Source organism: Salmo trutta, chromosome 40 (assembly GCF_901001165.1).
Source record: "Salmo trutta chromosome 40, fSalTru1.1, whole genome shotgun sequence".
Lineage (NCBI taxonomy): Eukaryota > Metazoa > Chordata > Actinopteri > Salmoniformes > Salmonidae > Salmo > Salmo trutta.
In genome coordinates, this window is record NC_042996.1 from 20,835,108 (window position 1) to 20,856,831 (window position 21,724).

General features: G+C 43.7%; 1 protein-coding gene across 2 annotated transcripts; it reads left to right on the plus strand.

The window, feature by feature from the left end:
* Positions 1–2,581: 2,581 nt before the first annotated feature.
* LOC115180041 (transmembrane protein 168-A) lies at positions 2,582–20,785 on the plus strand. Of its 2 annotated transcripts, none has more exons than XM_029741932.1 (5): positions 2,582–2,669; positions 3,111–4,414; positions 7,394–7,536; positions 16,652–16,926; positions 18,633–20,785. In XM_029741932.1, exons 2-5 carry the CDS (start codon positions 3,248–3,250, stop codon positions 19,178–19,180), a joined length of 2,133 nt encoding a protein of 710 aa, XP_029597792.1. In that variant the 5' UTR covers positions 2,582–2,669; positions 3,111–3,247; the 3' UTR covers positions 19,181–20,785. The 2 variants fall into 2 exon arrangements, with proteins under 2 accessions (XP_029597792.1, XP_029597793.1); XM_029741933.1 differs by having other exon boundaries at positions 2,662–2,959.
* Positions 20,786–21,724: the final 939 nt, after the last annotated feature.

Below are 21,724 nucleotides of genomic sequence, written 5' to 3' on the forward strand. Positions count from 1 at the left end.
TACTAGGGTTCTTACTATGCGTTTTGGTGTATTGAAAAATACTCTGATGTCCGTCTTTTATTTTTCTGCCATTTTTCTACCTGGCTGGCTGGCTGGCTACACACACAGTGTGTAGGTTATTTACAGTATGAGATGGGCTTCTATCATCTTCAATCATTCTATTTGGGCTTCGATCTAAAAGGTAGCTAGCAAATGTGAAACGGATTAAAATGACAAGAGTTGACAGCTGTATGAGTTCACCATTTACACAACATACGATGCCACATAAATGGAATAGGTACTAGCTAGCTTAATAGTTAATATTTGCGCGCTAGCTCTGCATATTCAGCTAGTGTGTGTGCGCGATTGACTGGATTAACCTCACGTCAGTTACGTGCATTGAGTGCCTTTCAGACAGTAGATACGACCTCTCTGTTACCTAGCAAGCTAAGGAACTGGCAGTGGATCAAACCATTGTGAGGCAAAGGGTGGGGGGGTCGCAATCTTTTGAAACTTAAAAACGCGCTATTAAGTGTCTATAATCAGCACAATTGCTTTCATTGCGTATTATTAATATTATTTAAATTACATAGTTATGTTTCAGTGATATATTGGGGGGGACAAATCATATTTTTCCCAGGATGGGGGGGTCGTGTCCCCCCCGGGATTTCCGCCCCTGGGGTGATCTAGTCTTCTCTGCCTCGTGGAAACAGCACACCAGGGAACTGCTGCTGTGGTGGGGCATGTGCTGCTGAGCTGCTTTTCTGTGCTGCTTACCAAGAATAGTCTTACGTTCTAACCGAACATTAAGAGCGGGACGCCCTGTTCAATTGTGGATGAAGAAACTCTGTACTAATTCAAAAAATGATCACTTGAATTCTATTGTCACAGTTATCGTGGTCTTGCAGGAAATATGTGGCCTATTTAATACACGACGACCTCGATATTTCATTGAGGAAACAAGAGCGATGTTGAAGTGGACTAATTGGGTGTATTTATAAAAAGTGATCTCTTAATACACTCTGAAACACTCACAAGTGTTCTTTCTTCCTATCATCAGTCGATTTCCCCGGAGTGTAAACAGGTGTGACTTCCATACCCTTCAGGCCCTCCGGTTCACCACGCGACACTCTGCCTTAGTCTTCCCCAATCAGCTCAGCAGAGAGAAACACACTCACTTTAATATTAACATTTCACTTTTACAGTACCTTGGGTACAGCACACACACAAGCACAAACACACACACAAACAAACACACACACACACACACACACTTATCTCTGCAGAATCTAACTTTGCCCTCCCGATACTTTGAGATACCACCTTATCTGTGTATTTATTTAATTATAAGCTGTGTGTGTTGAATGTCAATCTAGTACAAACACACATGTACACACACACACAGATACTTTTTGGATGCTTTATAGCCTCAGGATAGTGAATTAGCCTCCATGATGTTCATCCCATCCTTACATTTATCATGTTGTATCAGCAGAAAATTCTAAATAAACCTTTTAAAAGGCTTCTCCTCACTAATGCTATAAATGATCCAATTGGCCAATGGATTTATTTTGGTCTTCAAAGCCCAACGCTGATATTTTTGGTGCAAAAAAGAAGAGGATAGTCAAACAAAGCCTGCTGTTGGGCTTGGTGGTTACCATAGAAATTGAATTTTTCAATTGTATTTATGGTATTTACATTGCAATCCTCAAGACCAATTGCATCATTCACCTTGACCAAACGTATGTAATGTAACCTATACAGAACATTTGCGTGGTCCTGATAATCATGGTGCTCATAACTACGGTCTAGAGTTTTCCAGCTCATGTCATCATATGAAACGGTGGGGGAAAACTCAGGGCCCTAAATCCCTCCAATTACAGTAGGTTGATATGATTCTCTATGAGGGCCACGGCTGTGTTATGTATTTTGTCTCCAGTCTCCAGCTCAGACATTTCTTGGCTCTGTGAGCTTCACAGTGATGTGTGGGAGGGAGGGAGGACTCCGGCTGTATCTGTATGTGCATTATTATACCCACAGTAGTCAGTCAGTCAGAAAAAAAAACGAATCAAATAACATTTTACAAATGCTTCGTAAACAACAGTGAAATGCTTATTTACGGGCCCTTCCCAACAACACAGAGAGAAAAAATTGAAAACGAATAGACCCCCGCCTCCACAGTGCCCCTGTTGAGATAAAGTCACACTACTCCACATAATCATTTTCCAGAAAGTATCATAATTAACCAGTGTAATCTCTCTTTGGCTATTCCCATATAGTGTACTATTTTACTAGAGCTACAGTACCGTATGTGGAAAAGTTCATATTTGAGGTGTCATTTGAGATGTGCCCCTTGGCACCACTATGCCACTGAGATATCTTCACAGACCATGGAGGACACACAATGGATGTGGATGCAATGAGTATATGCTTGAGGTGGTAGTATTTTCTTATCAATGAATGTTAAAATGACATTTTTTCAATTATCTTTATTGATTGATAAATAATTATTTTTCCTTGATGTCACCTCTAATGGAATAATAATTTATTGAGAGGGACAACCTGCTCTGAAACCACATTTGATTTCGCTGCAAACGCAAAATCCCAACAGTGTTTGTCTCCTTATCTTTGCCGTAGTTTGGAGTCCGGAAACATCACGAACTAGAAACGAAAAAAGTTTTTAGACAAGGGTAAGCAACTCAAGATTCATCTTTCGTTTTGTCATCGATGGTTATTTGTGAATACATTTGATGATTTTAAGATGTTTTACTGTGATGCCTCTGGAATTGCGTGAGATGTCATCACTTACTTAACCTTACGACGCAGCGTAACTAACTAACTAACTAGCTAGCTACTAGCCATTATTGTTGTACTATGGCGTTCTTGTGCTATGTGCTAGCCGTTCTTGTGCTATTGACAGAAGCACCTAGCTAGCTAGCTAGCTTGCTGACTGTCTCTAATCTTCTGTCAATAGCAACTGGTGAGTGTCAATGTTTATTGCTGTGATAATTAAAACGGTTTGTTTACTTGCTTGTCATCCAGCCCACATATGACAGCTAAACTAGGATGATTGTTGATGATAATTAATGTACATATTTTTCACATTCCCAAAATATGTTCTCCTTTCACAGCGGCTGAGTAGCCTATTTCATCGATCTCATCCATAATGTTGCCTAAATTCAAGTGCCCCAGTCTGTTACAAAACCTACACGAGCTTGCTACTGTCAGTGACATACCTGATCATTGAATCATGAGTCCCCCCAGTTGAATGTTCAGGAGGAGCTGTTACAGCCCCAGCCACTGTCTCTACGCAGCCATGTCACGCCTGGAGCCGGAGGAGGATAGCGGGCCTGCGCCCGGCGGGGAGGTGGGCATGTGGTCGTTGGTGCGTTGCCTGCGTTGCCTGAGTTACCTGTCCAGTTTCAACCTGATGGTGGCAGTATGCCTGGGCCTGTACGTGCGCTGGGAACAGACGGACGAGCCCATGATCCTTGTCATCTTCATCCTGGGTCTCTTTGTCCTGGGCATCGCCAGCATCCTTTACTACTACTTCTCCATGGAGGGGGCCAGTCTCAGCCTCTTCCACCTGTGGTTTAGCTTCCTTCTGGGCCTCCTGTGCTTCCTCAATAGTCCCTCGCTGGAGGAGAATGTGAAGGAGCAGGCTACTAACTACCTGCTGCTGGCTAGTGTGGCTTTGAGGACAGTGTGGGCCTTAACAGATAGGATAACGGGCTGCGTTCACTATAAACCCACCCTGCTCTCATCTGAGGAGCTTCTAGAACTCCTGGGCTTTGGCATTGCCAGCACCACCATGCTGATGCACAAATCTATGGCCTTCATTGCCCTAGTGGTGGCGCTGGGGGCTGTGATCGTGGGCCTGCGTGTCAAGTCCCTCCTAGCCCTGCCCAACTTGGCCTGCTTCACCCTGGTCACCTCCCTGCTGTTTTTCAAGGCCGTGAGGATAACCACCAACCCCTTCGCCCTGGGCTGCTACCTGGGCCGTCTGATCTGTGAACCCCTCTTGGACATCTACTTCAGCAGCCTAGGGGCCACCGAGCGCTGGCTGCCCCTGCTTTCCTGGGGACGTGTCTGGTGTCGACTCTCCCTGCTCCCCCTGGGGCTTGTGGAGATGGCCTTCTTCGTCCTAGCCGCTCTAAAGATGAGCCATCTAGAACTGTGGTACCTGGTGATCCCTGGATTCTGTGTGTTTGGCCTGTTCTGGACAGTCTGCCACGTGGTGCTGCTGATCACACTGTGGGGCTTCCACACCAAGCTGAGTGACTGTCAGAAGGTGCACTCAGTCCAGAAGTCAGACACACGAAGCCTGGACCGGGTCATGGCCTCGCGGGGGATGAGACACTTCTGCCTGATCTCTGAACGCCTGGTCTTCTTCAGCCTGGTGTCCACAGCAATTCTGGCAGCTGTGTCCTGGCAGGTAAGATGCTACATGGTGAACTGGCAGGGTAATATATGTTAAACTAATGAATGAAAAGATGGATTGATAAATCCGTTAGCTGATTGATCAGTGGATTGAGTGATTGATCTGAGCTTTTCATTTTATTTTGGTTTTGCCTCATTGAGAAGATTTAAATCATTGAGAAGATTTGAATTATCTTATTTGAGACAGACCTGACCATGATAGCTGCATAGCCTAATAACAAAGCAAGGCGAGTAGCATCATCAACATTGAAACATCAAGCTTCACGTCATAAACCCCAGAGACTGACGCTTGCTAGAGGCCTGGCATGCATTCACAAGACAGTCCCAAGCTGGAGAGGAGAGCTGCTTCTGCTCTCAACTGTGACCAAGTGAATTAGCTCTTTAATATGCCTATCTCCTTACATAAAGAGCCATAAGTTATTTAGCCCTAATTTAGCTTTACCTTGTAATCTGCTATTAGCATAACAGGCTACGCTGAGGCATGTCCAACTATTTGCCACGTCATATAAGATCTCCAGCCAGCTTATGCTACTGTACCTGTAGACTTCCAGTTATTGCGCTAACGCTAGGCGAGTTGCGTCATCATTGGTTCGCGAAAAAAAACTGCTTGTAATTTCCTTCATACTGCATGCAGAGACATAGCCTAGGTAGGTAGAAAAACAAATTGTCAGAATCTCGCTGTATCCCTTTAAGCTATGACCCCACCATTTATTTTAATCATGAGCAAAAGCTGTTGGTTTTCTACCTAAAGTTGCAATGGGTCCATTTAAAGGCCCTGTGCAGTGAAAAATGTGATTTTTCTGTGTTTAATATATTTCCACGCTATGAGGTTGTAAAAGCTGAAAAGGCCACCTTGAATTTCTGCCTCTTTTGGTGGGATGGAGATTTGGCCTGACTGTTGACATCATCAGGCAGTAAATTAGTAAGTAGACCAATAAGAAACAGTTCCAAATCTCTCAGCAAGTTTTCAGTTTTCCCCCTCCCCACTCAGACCACTCCCAGACAATCCTAACAAATTTCTTGTTGAGAAATTGCTCTTTGCTAAGAATCTATTTTTGGTTATCTTTGACCATTTTAATTTGAGTAACAATCAATTGTTACTCAAATGATTTGATATTGGGATAAAAACTACCTTTAGGAAGCACAAGAGACCTGCAAAATTAATAAAAGGCTGTGGCAGTACGAGCATGAAGAGCAGCATCTAGTGAGCAAAAGCTGGTACTTTCACACTCATTTATGGGGGAAATGCGAGCGACTTCAATGGCTAATTTCTCTGAACAGGAAAGGGGAAAAAAACATCACCAAATTCACAATACATACATAGGATGAATAAACAATACTCCTAGCCACAGCTTCATAATACTTGCCAAACATAGACAACTGATACTGTATACTGGCGGTTGGGGTGAGCTTGTTTTGGGTGGGGTACATTGGTGGCTTTTGACTATTTATTTGGATTCCTCACCTCTTAGTAATTTTAAGTGGTTTTGTCCAAATCGGATGTTGGGTATTATACTTAATGAATATTATATGAATCCTATGATTGAAATGGCCAATTTGGGTGTAATCAATTAGCTTAATTTCTCAGAGTTCAAATAGTCTTTTCAACAAAATAATGTTTCAGGAATGCTTATCTTAGAAACAAATAACTACAGAAACTATTTCAGAACCAATCAGAGATGGTGGGTGTTGTCATGGCTTGCTGAAGTGAATTGGAACTAACCTTAAAGACATTCTCCTGTACCTTTGTATACTTTTTAGCCGGTAGTTTTGAAAATATTACTCACGAGCCAAAAGTGGCCCACAAAAATTGCGTACTACATCACATGTGCAGCTATGTGCACCACGTCATTGCTCTCTCTCTCTCTTGCTCTCTCTCTTCTGTGTTCACTGAGCCGTTGGGCCCACACTGCAACCGCTGGATAACGATGGGCAGGTGCCTTGCTAGCTGTCACTCAAATGCGAGGGGCTGAATCTTATTGGCTTGAACTCTAATTGCTCTAGGCTGGCCCATGTGGGGGGGGGGGGGGGGGGGGAATGTGATGAAAATGGCACGGCACAGCTTCAAGAAGCAGTCGCTTTCAAACTTGGTATTTCGTAGCTAGTTAAGGTGACAGTAATTCTGCTCATAGATTATGCATGTATGAACTACACATTGACACATCCAGCCCAAAGTGGGAGGTTTTAAAAAATATATTTCTTAGTTGCCAAAGTACTGGAGCATGTCTTTAAGCAAGAATACTTACTCAACCCACCCACACACTCTTAAACATTTAAAGTCAAATATACAATTCAGTGTCCGTGTTACCAAACATATAGGCCTAACTATAGCCTTGAATTGTTTCTATAATCTAGGCCTATAGCCTTGCTCTACGTTAAAAGGGCTTGAATGCTGGGATTGAATAAGAGCTTCAGTGTTGCTTTGTCAAATGAGGACTGGGGAGATGATGATGATGATGGACCAGCTGTGAGACCTTGGGCAGTCGTAGCTGAATTTAACAAGAGGTCTGCTGCCTCCATCCAAAACTGACTCGCTAATAATGAAGTAGGGAGTTCTGATGTGGTAACCTTGCTGGTGCCTCGCTAATTGGACAAGTCGGATTGAGGAAAAATGAGTTTTAATGAGGATTTTAATTGCAAATGTGAATGTAACAAGGCTATGTGGAAATCGTCATGGCAATATCATAAAATTATTTAGTTGTGTATTTACTGAATTTTAACAGCTTGGTGAATTTGTATAATAGAGTCCATTGGGTAGGCCTATAGATTGTGGCCTTGAATTCACTTAGACTATCTTTGAAAAGGCTTCATTCTCACCCATTCCCACAGCTTCACTTGACTGTGTTTGAAGGGTGTTTTGAGCTGAAGCCTTGTGATGGATTTTTTTTTATGTGTGTATCTAAATAGCAAAATTATCTTGTGCTTCAATACATTGAAAAATAAATCACAAATGAAATGTTCTCTTGTGTTGCAGCCCTCCAATGCTGTGTTCATGAGTGTGTTCCTGGTGGTCATCCCTCTGGAGTCTCTGGCCCACGGGCTCTTCCATGAGCTGGGCAGCTGCCTGGGGGGCACATCTGTGGGCTACGCTGTGGTCGTCCCTACCAGCTACAGCAGGTATATAACCGTACACACAATCAATCAATGAAATGTATTTATAAAGCCCTTTTTACATCAGCTGATGTCACAAAGTGCTATACAGGAACCCAGCCTAAAACCCCAAACAGCAAGCAATGCCGATGTAGAAGCATGGTGGCTATTAAAAACTCCCTAGAAAGGGAGGAACCTAGGAAGAAACCTAGAGAGGAACCAGGCTCTGAGGGGTGGCCAGTCCTCTTCTGGCTGTGCCGGGTGGAGATTATAACAGTACATGGCCAAGATGTTCAAACGTCCATAGATGACCAGCAGGGTCTAATAATAATAATAATAATAATAATAATAATAATAATAATAATAATCACAGTGGTTGTAGAGGGTGCAACAGGTCAGCACCTCAGGAGTAAATGTTAGTTAGCTTTTCATAGCCGATCAGTTAGAGTTAGAGTCGAAAGCGGCAGGTCCGGGACAAGGTAGCATGTCCGGTGAGCAGGTCAGGGTTCCATAGCCGCAGGCAGAACAGTTGAAACTGGAGCAGCAGCACGACCAGGTGGACTGGGGACAGCAAGTAGTCATCAGGCCAGGTAGTCCTGAGGCATGGTCCTAGGGCTCAGGTCCTCCGAGAGAAAAAGAAAGAGAGAATTAGAGAGAGCATACTTAAATTCACACAGGACACCGGATAAGACAGGAGAAATACTCCAGATATAACAGACTGACCCTAGCCCCCTGACACAAACTATTGCAGCATAAATACTGGAGGCTGAGACAGGAGGGGTCAGGAGACACTGTGGCCCCGTCCGACGAATTCCCCGGACAGGGCCAACCAGGCAGGATATAACCCAACCTACTTTGCCAAAGCACAGCCCCCACACCACTGGAGGGATATCTTCAAACCACCAACTGAGACAAGGCCGAGTATAGCCCATGAAGATCTCCCCCTCTGCATGAACCCGTATATACAGTTGAAGTCGGAAGTTTACATACACTTACATGCTGACCAGACCGGACACGTTGCGTGCGCGAGCGTCGCAAAATACATTTAGAAATCCATGTTATTCAATTATTGCACCCACACTGCTCGCGCGCGCCAACGAGCGTCTGCGATGCCAAGGGCTCAAATAGAACTCCTTTCTATTTCTGACGCAGATCGCACTGAAAGTCCTGCCTCTCCCATCTCCTCATTGGTTTATAGAAGCAGGTACCCACGTGCCATCTCCTCATTGGTTATACCCACGTGGGTGATTGAAAGACTAAATGTTTTGCCGGTGTCGTGGTAAAAGTGTTGATGCCAATCACCATATAAGTTGAAAGCCTGGAAGGAGGAGAGATGACTAGAAACGATTCGGTTGGCAGTTTTATGTGTGGATTAATTGTCGGAGTAGAAGACCTTGTGCATTTCAGGTACAAAAAAATCTATATCCACAGTAAAACGAGTCCTATATCGACTCAACCTGAAAAGCCGCTCAGCAAGGAAGAAGCCACTGCTCCAAAACTGCCATTAAAAAAAGCCAGACTACAGTTTGCAACTGCACATGGGGACAAATATCGTACTTTTTGGAGAAATGTCCTCTGGTCTGATGAAACAAAAATAGATATGTTTGGCCATAATGACCATCGTTATGTTTAAAAGAAAAAGGGGAAGGCTTGCAAGCCGAAGAACATCATCCCAACTGTGAAGCACGGGGGTGGCAGCATCATGTTGTGGGGGTGGTTTGCTGCAGGAGGGACTGGTGCACTTCACAAAATAGATGGCTTCATGAGGAAGGAAAATTATGTGGATATATTGAAGGAACATGTCAAGACATCAGTCAGGAAGTTAAAGCTTGGTTGCAAATGGGTCTTCCAAATGGACAATGATCCCAAGCATACTTCCAAAGTTGTGGCAAAATGGCTTAAGGACAACAAAGTCAAGGTATTGGAGTGGCCATCACAAAGCCCTTACCTCAATCCTATAGAAAATGTGTGTGCAGAACTGAAAAAGCCCGTGCGAGCAAGGAGGCCTACAAACCTGACTCAGTTACAGCTCTGTCAGGGGGAATGGGCCAAAATTCATCCAACTTATTGTGGGAAGCTTGTGGAAAGGCTACCCAAAACATTTGACCCAAGTTAAACAATTTAAAGGCAATGCTACCAAATACTAATTGAGTGTATGTAAACTTCTGACCCACTGGGAATGTGATGAAATAAATAAAAGCTGAAATAAATCATTCTCTACTATTATTCTGACATTTCACATTCTTAAATTAAAGTGGTGATCCTAACTGACCTAAGACAGGGAACTTTACTAGGATTAAATGTCAGGAACTATATAAAACTGAATTTAACCTCTCTGGGGTAGGTGGGACGCTAGCGTGACGCCAACACACTATTCAACAGCCAGTGAAATAGCAGGGCGCCAAATTCAAAACAATAAAAATCTCATAATTCAAATTTCTCAAACATACAACTATTATATCCCATTTTAAAGATACACTTTCCATTAATCCAACCACAGTGTCCGATTTCAAAAAGGCTTTACGGCGAAAGCATAACATTAGATTATGTTAGGACAGCGCCTAGACAAGAAAAACCACACAGCCATTTTCCAAGCAAGGAGAGTCGTCACAAAAAAACAGAAATACAGCTAAAATGATCTTCATCAGATGGCAGTCATAGGACTTCATGTTACACAATACATGTATGTTTTGCTCGATAAAGTTCATATTTATATCCAAAAACCCCATTTTACATTGGCATGTAATGTTCAGAAATGTTTTGCCTCCCAAAACTTTCGGTGAATGAGCACATCAATTTACAGAAATACTCATCATAAACGTTGATAAAATGTACAACTGTTATTCAAAGAATTATAGATACACTTCTCCTTAATTCAACCACTGTGTCAGATTTAAAAAAAAGCTTTACAGCGAAAGCAAACTTTGTAATAATCTGAGTACAGCACTCAGACACCAAAAGAAGCCATACAGATACCCGCCATTTTGGAGTCAACAGAAGTCACAAATAACATTATAAATATTCACTTACCTTTGATGATCTTCATCGGAATGCACTCCCAGGAATCCCAGTTCCAGAATAAATGTTTGTTTTGCTCGATAGTGTTCATCTTTATGTCCAAATACCTCCATTTTGTTTGCGTGTTCAGTGGAGTAATCCAAATGCACTGTGTTCACGCAGTAACGTCAGACGAAAAGTCAAAAAAGTTATATTACAGTTCGTAGAAACATGTCAAACGATGTATAGAATCAATCTTTAGGATGTTTTTATCATAAATCTTCCATAATATTCCAACCGGACGATTCCTTTGTCTTCAGAAATGAAAAGGAACACCTAACTCTCACGGGAGCACGCGAGATTGAGCTCATGTCATTTTCTCAGTCATCTGACTCCATATGCTCTTATTCTCTCCCCATTCACAGTAGATGCATGAAACAATGTTCTAAAGACTGTTGACATCTAGTGGAAGCGTTAGGAAGTGCAAAATGACCCCACAGACACTGTGTATTAGATAGGCAATCACTTGGAAAACTACAAACCTCAGATTTCCACACTTCCTGGTTGTTTTTTTTCCCTCAGGTTTTTGCCTGCCATATGAGTTCTGTTATACTCACAGACATCATTCAAACAGTTTTAGAAACTTCAGAGTGTTGTCTATCCAAATCTACTAATAAGAATATGCATATCCTACCTTCTGGGCCTGAGTAGCAGGCAGTTTACTACAGGCACGCTTTTCATCCGGACGTCAAAATACTGCCCCCTACCCTGATGAAGTTAAATGTATTTGGCTAAGGTGTATGTAAACTTCCAACTTCAACTGCACACACGTATGTATGTATGTATGTATGTATGTATGTATGTATGTATGTATGTGTGTGTGTGTGTATACATACATACATACATACATACATACATACATACATACATACATACATACATACATACATACATACATGTTCTATTGGTTTTCAAATCAACTTTCTTTCATTGTCCAGTAGCCAAAGGCACAATCCTAAACTGTGTTCGAATACTCACACTAACCATACTATTTGTGACGTGAATTGAGTGAATTGGTTATAGTTAGTATGCAAAAAGTTCCCGATGTCGTACCAAATTCGCTTAAATACGAAGTATTCAAGCAGTGTACACTATTTCTGTGCTTTTAGGGCCCATAATGCAATACTTCAGAAAATGGGTGTAGTTTTGATTTGAAGAAAATGGCGGAAAATATACAGCCGAAGTCCGACGTGAGCGGATATAAATTAATTGCTTTAACTAATTATCACAAATGTTAAGAAAATGTTTACTATGTAGTAAAGTCATGACTTTCAAATAACTTATGTTGGCTGACAATTTGTTAGCTATGCTATCCTTACACACCGCATAGCATTACAGCAGTATGTACCAGTATTACCTAACGTTAGTTGGCTACTAATACATCGAACTTGCCAGGCAGTATATTAACTAACCAACTACCAGATATTTATTGACTTGATTGTTCACATAATTCTTAGCTAAGTGTTATAGTAGTTGTGCGTTTCAATGGACATTGTTAATTCTGGCTATCTACTCCGATTTCAGAGCACTCTCGTTAGTGTGCCAGAGTGCAGAATAACTGATAAATGTACGAACGCTCAACACTCGTTGGCCCTCTGCCCCCAGCTGTGCTCTGGACACCATATGTGAACTGATTGCCCCCCATCTATCTTCAGAACTCGTGCTGCTAGGTGACCTAAACTGGGACATGCTTAACACCCTAGCAATCCTACAATCTAAGCTTGATGCTCTCAATCTCACACAAATTATCAATGAACCTACCAGGTACCACCCCAAACCGTAAACACGGGCACCCTCATAGATATCATCCTAACCAACTTGCCCTCTAAATACACCTCTGCTGTTTTCAACCAAGATCTCAGAGATCCCTGCCTCATTGCCTGCATCCGTAATGGGTCAGCGGTCAAACGACCTCCACTCATCACTGTCAAACGCTCCCTGAAACACTTCAGCGAGCAGGCCTTTCTAATCGACCTGGCCCTGGTATCCTGGAAGGATATTGACCTCATCCCGTCAGTAGAGGATGCCTGGTTATTTTTTTTAAATGCCTTCCTCACCATCTTAAATAAATATGCCCCATTCAAGAAATTTAGAACCAGGAACAGATATAGCCCTTGGTTCTCTCCAGACCTGACTGCCCTTAACCAACACAAAAACATCCTGTGGCGTTCTGCATTAGCATCTAACAGCCCCCGTGATATGCACCTTTTTTAGGGAAGTTAGAAACCAATATACACAGGCAGTTAGAAAAGCCAAGGCTAGCTTTTTCAAGCAGAAATTTGCTTCCTGCAACACAAACTCAAAAAAGTTCTGGGACACTGTAAAGTCCTTGGAGAATAAGAGCACCTCCTCCCAGCTGCCCACTGCACTGAGGATAAGAAACTCTGTCACCACCGATAAATCCACTATAATTGAAAATTTCAATAAGCATTTTTCTAGGGCTGGCCATGCTTTCCACCTGGCTACCCCTAACCCGGTCAACAGCACTGCACCCCCCACAGCAACTCGCCCAAGCCTTCCCCATTTCTCCTTCTCCCAAATCCAGTCAGCTGATGTTCTGAAAGAGCTGCAAAATATGGACCCCTACAAATCAGCCGGGCTAGACAATCTAGACCCTTTCTTTAAAAAATTATCCGCTGAAATTGTTGCAACCCCTATTACTAGCCTGTTCAACCTCTCTTTTGTGTCGTCTGAGATTCCCAAAGATTGGAAAGCAGCTGTGGTCATCCCCCTCTTCAAAGGGGGGGACACTCTTGACCCAAACTGCTACAGACCTATATCTATCCTACCCTGCCTTTCTAAGGTCTTCGAAAGCCAAGTCAACAAACAGATTACCGACCATTTCGAATCCCACCGCACCTTCTCCGCTATGCAATCTGGTTTCAGAGCTGGTCATGGGTGCACCTCAGCCACGCTCAAGGTCCTAAACGATATCTTAACCGCCATCGATAAGAAACAATACTGTGCAGCCGTATTCATTGACCTGGCGAAGGCTTTGGACCCTGCCAATCACCACATCCTCATCGGCAGACTCAATAGCCTTGGTTTCTCAAATGATTGCCTCGCCTGGTTCACCAACTACTTCTCTGATAGAGTTCAGTGTGTCAAATCGGAGGGCCTGTTGTCCGGGCCTCTGGCAGTCTCTATGGGGGTGCCACAGGGTTCTATTCTTGGGCCGACTCTCTTCACTGTATACATCCGTGATGTCTCTTGCTGCTGGTGAGTCTCTGATCCACCTCTTTGCAGACGACACCATTCTGTATACTTCTGGCCCTTCTTTGGACACTGTGTTAACAACCCTCCAGACGAGCTTCAATGCCATACAACTCTCCTTCCGTGGCCTCCAACTGCTCTTAAATACAAGTAAAACTAAATGCATGCTTTTCAACCGATCGCTGCCTGCACCTGCCCGTCCGTCCAGCATCACTACTCTGGACAGTTCTGACTTAGAATATGTGGACAACTACAAATACCTAGGTGTCTGGTTAGACTGTAAACTATCCTTCCAGACTCACATCAAACATCTCCAATCCAAAGTTAAATCTAGAATTGGCTTCCTATTTCGCAACAAAGCATCCTTCACTCATGCTGCCAAACATACCCTCGTAAAACTGACCATCCTACCGATCCTTGACTTCGGCGATGTCATTTACAAAATATCCTCCAACACTCTACTTAGCAAACTGGATGCAGTCTATCACAGTGCCATCCGTTTTTTCACCAAAGCCCCATATACTACCCAACACTGCGACCTGTACGCTCTCGTTGGCTGGCCCTCGCTTTATACTTGTCGCCAAACCCACTGGCTCCAGGTCATCTACAAGACCCTGCTAGGTAAAGTCCCCCCTTATCTCAGCTCGCTGGTCACCATAGCAGCACCCACCTGTAGCACGCACTCCGGCAGGTATATCTCTCTGGTCACCCCCAAAGCCAATTCCTCCTTCGGCCGCCTCTCCTTCCAGTTCTCTGCTGCCAATGACTGCAACAAACTACAAAAATCTCTGAAACTGGAAACACTTATCTCCCTCACTAGCTTTAAGCACCAGCTGTCAGAGCAGCTCACAGATTACTGCACCTGTACATAGCCCATCTATAATTTAGCCCAAACAACTACCTCTTCCCCTACTGTATTTATTTATTTATTTATTTTGCTCTTTTGCACCCCATTATTTCTACTTTGCACTTTCTTCCACTGCAAATCTACCATTCCAGTGTTTTAATTGCTATATTGTATTTACTTCGCCACCGTGGCCTTTTTGCCTTTACCTCCCTTATTTCACCTCATTTGCTCACATTGTATATAGACTTATTTTTCTACTGTATTATTTACTGTATGTTTGTTTTACTCCATGTGTAACTCTGTGTTGTTGTATGTGTTTGCTTTATCTTGGCCAGGTCGCAATTGTAAATGAGAACTTGTTCTCAACTTGCCTACCTGGTTAAATAAAGGTGAAATAAAAAAATGAAATCTTCAAAGTGCGCATTGGAATTCGGTAAGAAGGACGCACGCTGTTTCATCCTCGAGTTGCATGTTCTGTGACGATAAATCATCGAAATGTGATTTTTGTCAGTGGGTGGACGCCCTAATCATGTTAAGCGCCCAATGCATATGGGTCCGGTAAATTTCTCAAATGTCTGTTAAATTAAAATGCTGCCGATCAAAAGTCAGGCGCCACATTTTCTTAATGGAAACCCTGACGCACACACAATTCAGTATACACATGTACACAGACCTCACACACACAGACCCACATTCACTTTCTTCATCTCCACAATCATCAATCTTCCCTGCACCAAAGTAAAAAAAATACCTTAACTTTACAGCATCCAGCGGGACAGACCATAATTTCAATACCCTCACTGGACAAACCAAGTGGAAAAATATCCCAATAGCCATGCATAAACATGACCCTAATGTTTCCCCCCTGAGGCTGCTCTCTCCCTGGCATACTAAGTGGCTGTGGGTGGAAGATGTGTTTACGACCAGGCAGGACCACTCTGTCCGACATGGCACCCTTATCCCTTTGACTAGGACCCATAGGGCTTTAGTCAAAAGTAGTGCACTATGTAGGGTATAGGGTGCCATTTCAGACTCTGACTCTATCTCTGTGCTGGGGCAGTTAGCACTTAGTCTGTCTGTGGTGGTGATTCGGATGCAGGCCCATACATCTGCTCTGTATTCCAGGGCTGTGGATGTAGGCCCCAGCGGGAGACCAGAGAGCATGTTGAGAATATAGCAGTGTATTATCTACTGTTTGATAGGCTCAGATCATGTTTTTACAATGATGAGGGCCCCTTGGGAAGATGAGAAAGAGGAGGAGAAGAAGGGAATGGCGAGGGACAGAGAGCAAAGGAAAGAAAGTCTGACAGGGACAAAGTGAGAGAGGGTGCGGGGGGGGGAGAGAGAGAGAGACAGGCTTTTAGAGAGGGAGGACAGAGGGAAGGGGATAGCGAGAGACTAATATGTTTCCATCTTTGTGTAGATAAGACCCAGGCCAGGTTAGTTACACATCTGTCACGTCAGCCTCCAACAGCCATGTCATCCACTGCCCCCCAGTCATCTCAATACAACTACTCAGACAAAATCTAGTCATTATTTAAACATAACTCTCTCAAGGTCATAATAACTCAGCTTTAAGATGACATGTTTTGAGTTATGCAGATGTCTATATGAGTGAATGGAGAAAGTTGTAATGCCAGGCACAGGGACAGACAGATACAGAGTGAGTGGGGCTATATTGAGTGACAGCGACTGGGGCAGCCTTGACTCCTGCCCTCATGCCTGGTGCTGTGGGATGGAGAGAAAGAGGTGTGTCGGATCAGACAGATTTCTCTGCCTTGACCTCCGAGTGGTGCTGTTGGGTCAGGACTCCTCTCCATCTTTATTCTTACTAATTTTAGACACAGACACACACATTCCATCTCTACTGTACTGCCAGTGTCTTCACCTCTATTCCTTTTCTTACTCTATATTCTCATCTTCCTCTTTTCAATTCTGCTCTCCATCTCCACTTGCCATTCTGTCTTCATATTCATTCTCATTCCCTCCTTTCCTCCACTCATCCTCTCATCCTTCCCTCCACAGGCCAGATGGCCAGCCCACCCTCCTACCTCCGGTCCAGGTGCAGGAGCTGAATGTGCGCTCCACGGGCATGTTGAACAGTGTGCAGCGCCTCTTCTCCCACCACATGATTGAGACGTTTGGCTGTGACTACTCCACCAGCGGGGTGACTTTGGAGGCCCTGCAGGCCAAGCTCAAGGCCTTCCTGGAGCTTCGCACGGCCGACGGGCCCCGCCATGATACATACGTGGTGTTCTACAGCGGGCATACGCAGCGCACCGGGGCCTGGGCACTGGCAGGTGAGGGTCACCATAGCTTACAGTGGCTGGCTGGCTTGATGGTTGGTTGGTTGGCTGGCTGGCTGCCTCTCCTCAACGCACAAGCTTCTTTCCTCTGTCTCTTATCGTCTATCAATGTTTATTTTGCACCTATTTATTTCCAGACTAGATCAAACATGAAAAAGACAAATACAGGATCAAATTAAGGTTATATGTTTGAATAAAACATGATGATGAGGGTAGAATACTATGTTTGTTTTGACAAACAATTTAAAGTTTTCCATTTGTTTCTGAGAAAAGTACAACATATTTTGTAGTCTGCCAGATGCAGTGTGTTATATCGAACACCTTATTACTTGTTAGATATTACTGCACTGTCGGAGCTAGAAACACAAGCATTTCGCTACACCCGCAATAACATCTGCTAAACACGTGTATGTGACCAATAAAGTGTGATTTGTGCCTGAACTTTTCATTAATCCATGGCGACTCTTAGTAGAAATGAAGAGTCCAACATTTTCCCAGTGTGATAACTGAAGTTTCTCTTCAGTGGCTGCCAACACACACCCACGCTTTATCACTGCATGGTGCTGCTACGAAGACAAGCTCGGTGACAATTAAACATGACTTGACCATTAATGTACTCCCACTCGTAACTTTTCATTTTCTCCATGAACCCAGACTACTTTTACCTTTTTTTGTCTTTCATGTCCTTATTTACTCACCACCCACCTTAACCTTATCAAATACATGCAGACAGTCATCGTGGCTCATCGGGCAAGTCGGCTGTAATGAGTGTAGTTAATTAGTATTATTAACCCATTACCCAATTATTCTTTAATGGACTAAGGAAGGAATATATTTTAATCATACTGTGCATTGTAAGCTATGATTACAGTAACTTTTAAAACCTTTTATCAAACTAGCTACTAAACCCCTAACGTTCAGGGTCAGTAAAAAAAACTGGTACGTATTGTCTTCCTAAAGATACAGATCTAACTACGGACCAAGTCTTCTAGTAATATGTGTCAAAACATCAACGCAGCCACAGTGTAGCACCCCGGTGCTCCCCTGAAACCCAAATTGTACATTAAGCATCAGTTTGTCACGACCACACAGTGTATTGCTCCTCTTCACCAGTCCCTTTCTGAGCAGCTCCCAAACTGTAAAGAAATATCTTATCTTGGCTCCATCTACGGGCACCTCTTAATCTTCCTGCCATGGAGCACACTGCCGTATTAATCCTCATGAAGGATACTGCTTGTCATACCCCGTGTCACAGTGTTTGAGCAGCGGAGGCCGAGGGAAAAACAACCCGGGGCCCTGGCTGGCGTTGGAGCTTTACAGAACGGTCTGGGAAGAGCAGGATGGGGGGTGTCTCTGGCACTCTCACTCAATCACGCAGGCTGCTCACGCACACATATACACACTCGTACACCGTTCACGTTTCTGCCACAGAGGAAGAGTGCCCAAACAGACAGCAGTCCCTGTAACTCAGGATTTAGGTGCCTTAGACTAGGGATAGGCCATACAGGCGTGTCGTTGTAGATGGTATTCAGAATAACAATAGAGATGATGTGACAAATAACTTGACTATTCACGTTCCTTTTGTTTACATTGTGCATGTTATGATATGGATCATATCAGCTTTTCGCAAATGGTTCCTTGTTTGTCCCAGCCTAAGACTAGGTTGGGGTTATTCAAATGTTTATTTCTCTCTCTACCAGGAGGAGACTCTCTGCGTCTGGAGCAGCTGCTGGAGTGGTGGAAGGAGAAGAACAGCGGCTTCACCTCCCGTCTCATCCTGGTCCTGGACACAGAGAACTCCATGCCCTGGGTAAAGGAGGTCCGAAGGATGGAGGGAGTCTACGTGGCCGTGCAAGGGGCCGAGCTCGCCCCCGCCGGCGACATCGAAGGCGGGGACGCCCCCCGCCTTGGGGACTTCACCTCGGAGTGGGTGGAGTTCAACTGCAACCCGCACAGCGCCACCCAGTGGTCGGAGAAGGGCAGGATGGTGGCGGCGGCCTACGGCGTGTCGAAACACTGGAGCGACTACACACTCCATCTTCCCACGGGGAGTGACGTGGCCAAGCACTGGAAGACCCACTTCCCCCAGGCTATCTATCCTCTGGTGCACCTATCCAACTGGTGCTGTGGGCTCAACCTCCTCTGGATGTGTGGAGTGTGTCTGAGGTGCTTTAGGCGACTCAAACTGGGCTGGTTCCCTCCCAATATACTGGACACAGGACAGGGCATCAAACTGGTCCACTCATAGACTGACTGAGCTGTTTGTCTGCTTGGGAGATCACTTGCCTGACCACTCACCCTGAATTGAATTCCTCTGCTCTATCAATCGCTACATACAGTCAGTCTGAAATTGGCATCCTAGAAGTTGTTTGTGTGACTTCAAAACAAATTAATCAGTGATTGGTTAGATTCGTTATAGACAATCCAATCAGAATCAAAGTTGATAACGTCATCAGGTAGGCAGGCTCTGGCCCAACCCATCGGTTTCTGGGACCGGTCAGATTGTGTTCACATTCTAGAAATTGTCGGGGAGGGAGGCAAATCCAGACTCATCGTGGAGAAGAAACGTCAGTTGGCTGGCGCAATGTGGATGGGTAGCCAGGCAAGGAGATCACAATGGAGTTTCAGCAGGTAGCCTAGTGGTTAAGAGTGTTGGGCCAGTAACCGAAAGGTTGTTTGTTCACCTAGTCGGCTCGGGGATTTGAACCATCTGTCAATGTGCCCTTGAGCAAGGCACTTAACCCTAATTGCTCCTGTAAGTCGCTCTGGATAAGAGCGTCTGCTAAATGACTAAAATGTAAATGTGTTGACAATCATCAGTATCTATGGTAAGTCATGTGTAGACGATCACCAATAGTTCATGTGGTAAAGTGGTCATCACAATAGGCCTGTTTTCTGTGGTAAAGCCATCACCGCAATCAGTCTTATCGCCATGCTAGTATGGGCCTTGTATCTAATGGTAAAAGTAGACAATCTCCACAATATTCTGTGAATCTATGGTTTACTGGCATCCACCCTATGTGCCTTGTGTTACTTTTGTAAATTGAACTTTCTTGGGACAGTGTGCTTTATTTTGAAAATGTTATATCATTATTTCATAAGTGTTTTTTTCTAGGAAGATATTTGTAATTGTTTCATGTTTATTTCCACTTTGGAAACTGATAGTATACAGGTTTTACCATTTAAAATGTCTAGCCAAAGATTTTGGGACAATTTTCAAGAGTCTTGGCCAGTGACTTGCCTTGCGTTTGGTGTTGGTTTCTATTGACTGACTATTTAAAATGAAAGCCTTATTACCTTATTTTAGCACCACAGAGGAAGAGTGCCCAAACAGACAGCAGTCCCTGTAACTCAGGATTTAATTCATTGATTCGTTTTTTTAAACATGAATTTAGTAAATGTGCTGCGTCAGTGTGAGTAGGAGGAGGAAGTGTTGACGGTTGGTCAGCCTGACAGGATCTATATAGCTGCAGGGATATACAGTACACAGCTTCCTGCCTGGCTCCAGTTTGCTGCACTTGTTTTGGTGTCAAAATCCACTGTAAAAACAATGACTCACCACATGAAGCCTATCATTGCATCATAAACCATTCACTGTGGCCTCATTGGTTTCGATGGCCATGGTGACCCATATTGGCCAACCTTTCTGCTTCATTTGTTGCTTGTCTTGCTCTCTCTCTCTGTGACGCTGCCTTTATGATACACTGTGATGTTTATGCTAAAAAGGTCAAATTGTATTCTACATATAAATGAAAGCCAAGCCTTTTGTCTCTTTGTTGTCCTGATTTGAACCAATGTGATGCCTTATCTCAGATTATGCTGGAATAATAAAGTGAATATGTAGAACATTGTATACATGTGCCGATCACGTATCTATTGAAATGAATTGCATTTTGTAAAAACCCTGTGCAGCTCAGCAACATTCTGGTATCTACCTGGACATTGAAATGGGAAGTTTCACCCAGAGATTAAAATAGTCACTCAGTTTTTAGTTTGGAAAGCAGAGTCAATGGGTTCAATTGGGCCCAATCGCCTCTACATAATTGCTTGTCTCTCAGTTGTGGTCTGAGAGGATAGGATGGCTAGAGAGAGGAGAAAGAGGAGGATACATAGAGACAAATCATGAGAGACAAATCATGAAATAGCCTAGCCATCCATTCCAATTCCAGACTCAATTCCAGACATTAATATGGCATGGTTAACAGACATTGAGCAAATACAGACCCTCGCTGTATAAATGTTAGTGTTGGCTGCAAATATTGGGTTTGGGAACCTAGAAGTCCGGACAGATGTAGGAGTAATTGTCCTATGCTGCAGTAAAAAGCTGTCAGTTCTCTCCATCTCACCGGGGAGTCTAGCTGGACACAAAGCTTTCACTTCACTTCAGTCCCCCTTTCCTCAACATGTTGTGGTGGAAATTCAACACCAGGAACACATTAAGTCAATAATAAATGAATAACTATTTTGTATCAGTTATTAACTGGAGAGGTTACTGCTACGAGCTCTGCCAGGGTGGTCCCTTCAGTCCTCTTATATACTGCTACCCAAAAAAACCTACATAGGCGTGGTTCATAGTGTTTGTTCCTGCAGGTGACTGGCTGTTATCGTGCAGGCTGTGCCTCATCTGTACAGAGTGGGCAATTTGGGCCCGTCAGAAAATGTTTTCCTAATACAAATCAAATCAAATTTTATTAGTCACATGCGCCGAATACAACAGGTGTAGTAGACCTTACAGTGAAATGCTTACTTACGAGCCCCTAACCAACAATGCAGTTTAAAAAAATATATAAAA